This window comes from Convolutriloba macropyga, chromosome 3, assembly GCF_964194025.1.
Source record: "Convolutriloba macropyga chromosome 3, txConMacr16.3, whole genome shotgun sequence".
Lineage (NCBI taxonomy): Eukaryota > Metazoa > Xenacoelomorpha > Acoela > Convolutidae > Convolutriloba > Convolutriloba macropyga.
The window spans coordinates 79500050-79510826 of record NC_134470.1 but is presented as its reverse complement, the minus strand read 5'-3'; the positions used below and the strand labels follow the sequence as shown (position 1 = coordinate 79510826).

The window sequence follows — 10777 nt, the reverse complement described above, 5'->3', positions numbered from 1 at the left end:
GACAATGACAAGCGTTGTGCTTTAATTTCATTTTCAGTCCTTTTAACTTTTTTTGATTATATAAATTGTAATGAAAATAAAAATGCTACCTGTTTTTGATTATAGAAAACGCCAGAAAAATCATTGCTTAAAAATGTCGCGCAGTGGTTGGATAGAATCACTTTTGATATGAACAAGCTTATTCATCGCTGTACTTGTTAGCTCTAAAATCTGATGTTGTCATTCACTTTCAGCTCCTCAGTTGTCTGTGTTACCCTCATCCGAATTCACTGTCATTTTACCCGGCAAAATGGAGCCCGTATTTGGCCTGGACGTTGATGAGTCATACTTCTATAATTACACGAGATGCAGTACTCTTATTCACATGTGTGGACCTCGGTCTAAAGTCTATAAAGTTAAAGGAAACCCACGAAATGATATTTACTCCTATCTGGGTCCAAAAATTTGCCCAATCGCATTTGCTAGACTAGAAACTTTCTGACCAGATTCGATCAAATTTGAGTTTGAACAAATGGAATCTCATCATAATCAAAGTTATTGCATTAACATTTGTTTCTGTTATTGTGTTTTATTATTAATTAATCGGATAACATTTTTCGGGGGAAAATAGGCTGATAATAAAGTCACAATATTACAAGAAGGTTAGTTAAAGTGCGTTTGCAAATAAATTCCCAAACTTTTTATTCATAAGCGTCCCTGAAAAATTTTTGGAACTAACATAAGCTTCAGTAGAACTTCAAGAAATCAACTTCTTAAAATAATCGAAAATTAATCTAAAAATAATCTAAATCTTATCTAAAAAATATCGCTATGTTGTTTCCAATACGACGCCAGAATCTCCGCATTATTAAAACTCGCGCGAAAAGTAGACACATAAAATGAACGAAGTTAGGAGACAAGCTTTGTATCATTTTTTTGCAGAAAAATTAAGCCCAATTTTTAAGAAATTGAGATACTTTAAAAATGTAAAATAGGTGAAGTAAGTCTTGTAGCATGTTTTCGCTTATTTTAGGAATCTATTTTTCGCAATAAATTTGTCTCTATTTCACAATTGAGCCTAATTAAAAGCAAGCTTTTTGGGAATGCAAAAGTAAATTAAAGCTTTATTAAATGAGCAAAAGGGATCTGAAGCTTTTAAAGTGACTTAAAAATAGAATTAAAGACACGAAAAAAATATTTGTTCAGAACTTTGTTTTCTGTGTTTTTTAGTGGAAATCATTTTATATGTGCTATAAACTATTTTCCTTTCCAGTTCCATTGCAGCAGATAACCAACAGGACGGAATCTTTAAAATTATTAGGCAAATGTAAACCTGTAAATAGACGCGAAAAAATTATTAGACACCTATAAATCTCTAAAAATAGGCGCAATTAAATGTTGATTCAAACTTTAATAGACCTTTGTAAACCTTTAAAAAGACGCAGAAATCGGTCGAGCATTGGAGGAATTTTTCAGAAAACGATAACGGACATCCAAAAAAAGGCGCAGAATTAAAAAGGCGCAGAATTGGAGAAAAATGGCTAGACAACTGTAAACCTGTAAATAGACACAAAAAAACTAATCATTATTAATATAACAATTCATTTGCTGAACTCAATTGCAAATCACTCATTAAATTGACTTAAGCAAGTAAACATTAATCAACTTGCATGTAAATTTACCGAAATTGCCCTCTGTCCAATCTTTTCTTGTTATGGACAAATGAGAGGAGTCAATAGGTTGCTACAGGACAAACTTTTTTGATAGACAAAAAAATTTACCTGAAAGCTAGGTTTTTGATGAAGTAGCCAATTCAACCATAGAGCATAAAAAAGGAAAAATTGAAACTGAGAGATTGTTCTGAAATTAAGTTATTTGTCACATTTCAATAAAATTTTCTCATATCTAATAAAATAGAATATGCTTAAAATATGTTTGAATCATTTTATAAAAAAATAAATTATGCTTGAATACAAATGAAAGTCTTCTGAAAAACAATAAAGAAATAGTGAGGCGACGAACAGATTATCAGCTGATGCTACTCTCATTTTCCATTACCCCAAACAGAAGCAAGTAATTTTCAGTAATTTAATTATTTGTCAAAATTTCTGAAAAATCTTTGAAGAAAAGCTTTGGGTGATGTGAAATCTTTTTTCCCGACATACAAATTACATCAAATAAAAACATTGCAATAAATTTGGGCCCTATATGGCATATTGTTAATCTGTAAACCAAATTTAATCAGTTAATTGCTATCAAATAATAAACGCGCCTTTAATTAGGCTTAATTGTGGATTATAGATAAATCAGTGCAAATATATTTACCTTCAGTGCAAAGTAGAGTTGCCTTGCGTGCGAAAAAGAGATACAAAAATCGAGCAGATTCGTGATACGTAGTACGCAAAAAATAGGATACACAGCTTGTATCTCAAACTCGCGGTCAAAATTTGTACTTTTTGCAAACACAGATTGCGCAATTCTTTTCAATTTTGACTGCTTTAGCAGAAGTATTTTTTCCGCAATAATTTTGCCTTTTCAATGTATTAGCATTGGAAAAACGAAAAGGTATACGCAGATCGAGCAATTTTGCCCGTGACGGTTTGGCTATACCTCTGCAGCGTAGTGTCCCAGGAGCAATATTTAAACTAAAAAATAACGCTGATTTATATGATCTCTTGCAGGACAAGTTTTTTTCTTGTACCAAATTCGCAAAAATTGGTATGTAAAGTTCATTCAAAAAAGTAACAAAAGTTATAAGCAACTGGAATCCTGTATCCTATAATGTAGGATACAGATTTTTTTTGATTCTGTATCAACTGTAAAACACAGATGCAATTAAGATACAGATTTATTTTGAATTGTGCGATTTTAATAATAAACATAACGTCACTAGAGCCCATACAATGCGGAACCTCTTCAAATATTCAACCTTTCTCATTGGATAAAAGTTGTATAACCTATAATTATTCCATACACCTGGAGTTGATATGAATTCGGCAAAACACAAGTGGTATTGTCATACCTAACGTCAAAATATCTCCCTAAGTACTCGATTTTTTTTTAAACTCCTTTTGACGTCAATGTAACAATAAAGTAAGAGATTTAGCTAGCAGGAAATGGTGCTCTTATAAGTTTTTGGGATCTTCCGTTCGAGCTTAGTGGTTGCATTTGCACCCACCAGACGCACGTGCAAATTTTGGGTCTTTCCCATTATAGCCCCCCCCAGCTTAGTGGTCAGATAACCTATAGCCCCCCCCCCCAATCATGGTAAATATACCATAATGGGGGAGCTATATTTTCATGGGGGGGCTATAATGGGAAAGACCCCAAATTTTTACTGCCTTTTGGTGAAATACATGTCCTCTATACAAATTGTGGGGTCTGCGGAAGCAAGTGGCGGTGAAAGAGGGCTCGTGTCTTCTTTGAAAACAGATGCGAAATGTTGATTGAAGTCATTGGCAATTTCCACCGATCCAGAAATACTGATTCCACCAAAGTTCATCTTTGTCCATTATTCAGTCATCTGGTAACGTATTGGAAATATTTGGAATAAGCAGAACAACCAAAATGCTCCCCTGCGGCCCACCACTGGTAACTTGATTTTCCCTTGACAGTGCTCCGTCAACTCGGATACGCTCTGTATGACCAACTAAGTAGGACTTCATCAAATTGAACAGAATCTGCTTTATTCCAGAATAGTGAAGTTTCTCAAAGAAGCTGTAGTCAACTTTTTCGAAAGCTTTGATGAAGTTAGTAAGAATGATATCAAAACACATTTCGCTTTTTTATGCACCTTCATAGACATTTTGAAGTAAAATTAGCACTTGCAATATAGTCGACCGTGTGTTGCGGAAGCGAAATTATGAATCGCAAAAGAATTCAGAATGGTGTTTGCAAGTTGCTTGAAAACATTTGTTTGAATATCTTGGATGCAATCAACTGGAAGGATACTGAACAATAATTCAGATTGAGTAATTTGTTGCATTTGTTGAAAAGTGAACTCATAATAGTTGACTTCCAATAATGCAGAAAAATTGAAGTTTGGACAATTTTTCGAACCATTTTAGTAAAGGAATGAGATAGATTTATGATAGAATCGAAAATAAGGATGGCGGAAGATTATCTGGACTATGGCTTTTACTTTACTCAAGATTTTTGCGGATGATAAATACCTCAAATTCGCTCAAATTTATATTTTTCGAAGCCGAAGAACTCTCGCAAAATGCTTGATCTGTACGAGTGAATTCAGTTGATCCGATGTATATGAAAAGAAGAATCTAGCAATTAAATAACATTTTTCTTTATCGAAGATGGCCATCTGTTTGACGAACAGTATAGATGATGTGGTCTTCCTGAGGACTTTGAAGTAGCTGAAAATTTGGGCTGGAGACCGCCTTTTTGTCAATAATTTCTCATTGAGAGTTTTCTCGCAAGTGGTCGAAAAGTTTACACGCAAGTTTTACAACTTTTTTAATTGGAGGGATCTTTTCCGTTTGTGCCCCCCAGTACGTTATGGGCCCCCAGTTACAGAGCACGTGCCATTACATAGTAAATCATTATTCAAAAATATGGGACGTGCGTCTGGTGGTGCAAATAATACGCACCCACTTAGCTGGGGGGGGCACAAAAGGAAAAGATCCGATTGGAGTTTGTGGTTTTTACATGCAATGCCAAGTCATTTTATACGGCGTGTAGAGCATTGACTTTTCCAAGGAGATAGGAATCATCTTTGAGCAGGTTTTACCTGAATTGTATTTATCATTTGTAACTGTAACCAATTTGTAAGAAACATTTTTAAGAAACAGATAAGACAATAGTTTGAAAGGCTGCTAGCTTTTAATTTTCCGAATAGTCGAATAATTATCAATTGACTAGTAATTGAAACCATGGCCAGATCGAAGATTCCACTAGCAGCAGTTGGAAATGATACTTTCGTTGGTAATCTGGAACGTTACAGTTTGTCTAGAGAGATATTCCCAAGGTGAAATAGATGATACCCTGTGGTACGGTTATACCATATTTAGTTCATATTCAGTTGATTTGTACCAAATCATATTAAGTTTGCCCTTGTCTTAGTAAAAGTCATATTTCACTTAAGTTAAGTTTGCCGCCGACTAATAAGTCAGCTTTTCAGTTTGTTCACATCTCCCACTTTTGTTAATATTTCATTCGCTTAACTTATCTCATATAAATCAGTTGTTCTCAATCTTCTTAGTTTTGCAGTCAGAATGATCCTATCTGGATTTGAGAAGGATTTCCACGTCGTCAGATTAAGACTACATTCGTAGCTCTATTGCAGAACAAAACTAAAAGTTGTAATCCAACAATTAAGTAATACCTTGGATTCGCGCCTCGAATCCAATTCAGATAGTCTAAAGCGTATTCGTGGCTCATATACATACCTCCACAGTCAGAGGTATCACATGGCGCAGTCAGCATTCAAAGAACGTGCACCCCTTGGAATTGAACCCTTTTGTGAGAAACAGACACTAGAACCACCTTCAAGATGGGATCGCTGGCAGATAATGTTGAAGTTGTCCATCCTGGCAAAATAGGGCATTTCGATCGACACCCTCCGCGAAGATCCCCCGGACAAAGTCACCTTCCCTCCAGAACCTATTTACGAGGATAATGTTGAAAACAGCACGTTTCAGAGCGATAGAGTTCGAAAAATTCGAAACGAACAACTCAAGAATGCGTGGTTAAATCGTTGTCAGAAGATAGAACTTGCAGGTATAATGTGCGGCGACAAACCTTGGAAGTTCTGCGACAACAAAACTGACTCTCTGATTTATCTTAGCCTAGGGATGGAAGGACGACGATTATTTGGTTATCAGGAACCAAATATCCAAATTGATCGTGTAACAACAAAGGATCTTTGGGAGAGTCTGGATCAGGTATTTAAAAACAGCAAAATATCACCTTCAATCGATATACATTTTTAACTAGGAAAAAATTGAAAAAAGAACCCGTAAAAACGTTTTACGGTTGTCTCCGGGAACTATCTTTCAACTGCGATTTAGGAAGTCATGAGGAATCAATCATTCGTGATGTTTTCATAGCCAATATGCAAGACGGCGAGATCCAGAGAGAACTGCTGAAGGAGGACGAGGAAGGCTAAAAGGGCCTTAGAAGTCGCCAAGAATTTTAAGATGGGCATACAAAACAAGTTGGAATTAACTGGAACCACCATTCATTCGACAACCAATGAGATCACAACTACATCTGTAAACAATATACAAGGATCTTGGAATAGATCGCGACCCCCAACAAACAATTTGTGAAACCTACAATTTGTCCTAACTGTGGCTATGGATGGTCAGCCACACATCGATAAAACTGTCCTGCCTGCGGGAAGAATTGCAAACACTGCGGTATTGCCAATCACTTTGCGAAAGTTTGCAGAAAACCTAAACATTAATATAAGTAAAAACCCAGAGTAAACAATGTAGATGATTCTATTTCCGAGACGGCAACGGTGAGTACTTCAGCAACAGTCGGAGAGCAAGTTAACCATATAGATATGTTGCTTCAAAAACAAAATATCTACGATTCTAATTACGATTCAGAATATGATGACTATGATGACAACTGTGTTGCTAAAATTTCCATTAATAATGATACTAGAGAAGTGGAGCCAGTAATTTTATACATTTGCATTGGGAATACCAGTACAAAAGCTCTATTAGATTCTGGAAGCGTGTGCGCTATTATTAATAAAAGCCTTGCAGCTACAGTAGTGTCAGAGTTTAAAGAAAGCTTCTGGGTATAATCACCAGAGATGCACGATCTAGAAACTTTCTCTAACGATCTAATCAAAACAAATGGAGTGATCAAAACCTCAATCAAGTTTAACGAATGGGTCGCTAAGGGTGTTAATGTGACAATACAGGAAGACGGTCATAGATCCATAATCGGACGAGATCTCTTCCCAAAACTTGACTTTTCGCTCACCCAAACAAAACAAGTTGCAACTGTCGATCAAAACCAATGCTTTATCAAGAAACAGATAGCGTTTGATTTCCCAGGTCTAATCTCAAGGACTGGTAAATAATTAAACCACTCAGTTAAATCTACGTTTCATAAAAATTTTACACCTATACACCAAAAAGTTCGTAGGGATCCAATTAATTTACAACCTTTAGTTAGTGATGAACTTAAAAAATTACTTGCAGAAAAGCACATCATAAAATTAATAGTTGTTCAGATAAATTTTTCATTTCGCGTGTAGTTATTACGGTAAAAAGAGACAAAAAAGTTAAACTAGCCTTAGATTCAAAAATCTTAAATAAAACAATCCATAAAATAAATATCAAATGCCGAATATAGACAACTTAATTGACAAAATCCAACAAAATCTAAATACAACTGCGTCACAGGAAACAGCATATTTTTCAGCACTGGATTTGAAGTACGCATACAGTCAACTTAATTTAGACCCGGAAACGGCTAGGCATTGCAACTTCAGTATTATTAGTGGTGAAGGCACTGGTACATATCGCTTTTTTACAGGATTTTACGGATTAACTGACATGCCGTTAGCATTCCAAAAAGTAATGGACTATACATTAGTCCTACTAAATAATACTTTTTGTTTCTCAGGTGATATTATAATAGTCAGTGGAGTTTCTAAAGAAGATCACTTGAAGTTAGTCTACAAATGTTTAAAAAAAACTGGACGATGATAAATTGAGAAAAAAAATTACCAAATGCTATTTCGCTAAAACCGAAATAGAATGATTAGGCCATAAATTTAATCAGTCAGGACTCGCACCAATTGAATCTAAAACAGCAGCAATATTAAATTTATCAGCACCTAAAAATCTAAAGCAACTACGCTCATTCCTAGGTTCAGTTCATTATCTTGGTAAATTCATCCCTAATTTATCTCAATTATGTCATCGACTTCGACCACTGCTTTAAAAGAATAAAAAATTCATCTAAAATGCCGAACTGGAAACTCACTTCCAATCAATTAAAAATAAAGTTGCAAACTGTGGCTAAAGTTACCCGCATTCGTGACGCTATTGCAGCAATTTATGTAAGTACCACACAGCAAAACTGTCAATCACAGCACTTTAGCAGCGTCAATCACACACATTCCACACGTGCCTCACATCCTCACTCAACAAACTATTCCAATTTGTTTTTTGCCATTAATCGTAACACAACTCAGTTGCTCCTTGATAACTCTGCAAACGCAGCTCAAATCCACTTAAAGTCTAACTTGCACAAAAACTCAATTAAAATACATTCCATTCTAATTTGCAAACAAATAGAACGCAAATGTTACCAACTTCGCAAGCAAATATGAGCAACCCGAGGTCAATTCCCCAAACCCCTCCTACCCACAGCGGGGTCACCTTTCAATCTACACCGAATTCGGCAGTGAATTCAACAACACTCTTCAAATGAAGCCCAAAATTACCCAATCCAGGAACTGTCCAAAGAAGAAGTGTTCGAAAATAACTTGACACAGTTATTCACCAAAAGGTTTTTGGCTGTACTCACAAGCAAGGATGCAGTCCTCCAGGAAGTGCGCAATTGTATCCTCCAAAAGGACGCACAACGATGAATGGAGGTGAACCCCTACCTTTTCTCTTATTGGAGGGACCTACATGTTCGATCCGATTGCGTCTGCGTAGACGAACGTGTGGCAATACCATACTCAATCCAGGACGCTGTGCTAGAAAGCCTTCACCTCACTCACCCTGGCAGCTGGGGTATGATTAACCTTGGGCATTATACATGCACCGCGAGATCCTTAACAAGGCTGCCCAGTGCACGCCTTGTACTGATATTGGTAAGATCCTCAAACCCGTCATTCCGGCGTCAAAATGGAAAAAATGCAAAATGATTTCGGCAGCCCCATCACAAATGAAAAAGATCAAGATATACTTTTTCTTGCATATATTGACCGTTTTTCCAAATTCCCTACTGTAGAAGTCTTCGATAAAGCTAACGGACCTAATGTAATTAAATTTTCAGATGAATATATTCAAATACACGGTGTTCCCCCGAAACATTAGGTTAGATCAAACACGTTGTTTAATTGAATATAAAGTAAAGAACTTTGATACAAATAAATAAAAGACGTCTAAGCTGCATAAAATTAGATATTAGAAAAAACACATTCACAATTAAAGAAGCAATAAGCTCAATAGTATATCAATTACGTTTATGCAAACAAAAGACAACAAATGTAACACCTTTCCAAGCACATTTTGGAAGAAAGCCAAACACACCACTAAGTAGTATTGGTACAATACCAAAGATATCAAATTTATCATATGAAAACATTCTTCACCACTATTTAGACGAAGACACTGTTCCCATGGAGGACTACCTCGACGACAACGGATAGGTGACCGGTGACTGCAGCGATATTTTGATAGAGGAGGCAATGCAGAAGGCTCAGGTGGATGCAGGACACAGGTATAATGGGGGAAAAAACGGTATCACGATTTATTATGCACCCCAAACAAAACAACCCGATACCGCGGTCAGAAAAATCATTCGACATAAAAATAGCTCGCAAATTGTCCAAACGGCCAAAGAGCGACCTCCGAGGTCTCTGTGAAACGTTGTCCCCAGGCAGTACTGTCGTGAGAACCTCGCCCACTGAGCTGTAATTAAGGAACCCGGAGTCCCTGAAGTCAGGGTCAGGAACAGTGACATCGCCAAGTTTGGAAGTCGTGCCGAGCGTAACACTGACCTTTGGCAATATGCCCAGCGACGTCCCCTCTCGTACGAAAAGACAACAGAAGAAAAAGTAGCCCAGCCTACTAGCCGAGGATATGTGGAACGGTTATACCATATTTAGTTCATATTCAGTTGATTTGTACCAAATCATATTAGGTTTAACTTGTCTTAGTAAAAGTCATATTTCACTTAGGTTAAGTTTGCCGCCGACTAATAAGGCAACTTTTCAGTTTGTTCACATCTCCCACTTTTGTTAATATTTCATTCGCTTAACTTATCTCATATAATTTAGTTGTTCTCAGTCTTCTTAGTTTTATAGTCAGAATAATAATATGTGTATTTTAGAAGGATTTCCACGTCGTCAGATTAAGACTACATTCCTAGCTCTATTGCAGAACAATACTAAAAGTGGTAATCCAACAATTAAGTAATACCTTGTATTCGCGCCTCGAATCCAATTCAGATAGTCTAAAGCGTATTCGTGGCTTATATACATAACTCCACACTCAGAGGTATCACATACCCTATTTCAATCAATTGAGGGGCACTTAAAATCGCTGTAAAACCTTTGTTTCTGGTAGGAGTTTGCATGAGGTTTGTAGAGAGAACAGCACGTTCTGCGGATATTTTCTTGGGCAGTATTTCTGTTTAGTAGATTAAAAGCATTAGTGGCATCTGTTATTAAAAAAGCTTCAGAGTTCTCGTTTTCGAATTTTTCTACGCAGAGCGGAGGTACCATGTTTGATTCCTGCGGTCTGCCCAAGGCAGAGGTGAACGTTGCCTCCAATTCTCCGGGCTTCTGCGCCTAGAGAACAAAAGAGATGCATAGCCCAAAAAATTGGCGCATAACGTTCCCTATCACAATCGGTCGTACGTCTGGAAGTTTGTCAAGTGCGATCTGTCTGATGTTCTTGTATGCTTCTAAAAAAAGACTGGGCAATACTTCAGTCGCTTTTCTGTAGGCTAGTTTTAAAACTGTTTTCCGGAGACTGATTGAGGCAGTGTCAAACCAGGCCAGATGTCTTCTCCATTGACTACAGTCAATACCAGTGGGTCCATGTGACCCTCTTGTCTTTTGAATTGCTCTTTAATTGCA

General features: G+C 36.7%; 2 protein-coding genes across 2 annotated transcripts in view; both read right to left on the bottom strand.

Moving 5' to 3' along the window:
* LOC142336752 (DC-STAMP domain-containing protein 2-like) overlaps window positions 1-9657 on the bottom strand; it is a 44160-nt gene extending 34503 nt beyond the window's left edge. Inside the window, exon 1 of the mRNA XM_075385661.1 lies at window positions 9543-9657. Coding sequence (XP_075241776.1) covers window positions 9543-9657 — 115 coding nt within the window. The remainder of the gene's footprint in view (window positions 1-9542) is intronic.
* Window positions 1-10777, bottom strand: part of LOC142336504 (protein SSUH2 homolog) — a 611495-nt gene that overhangs the window by 578927 nt on the left and 21791 nt on the right. The window lies entirely within an intron of this gene.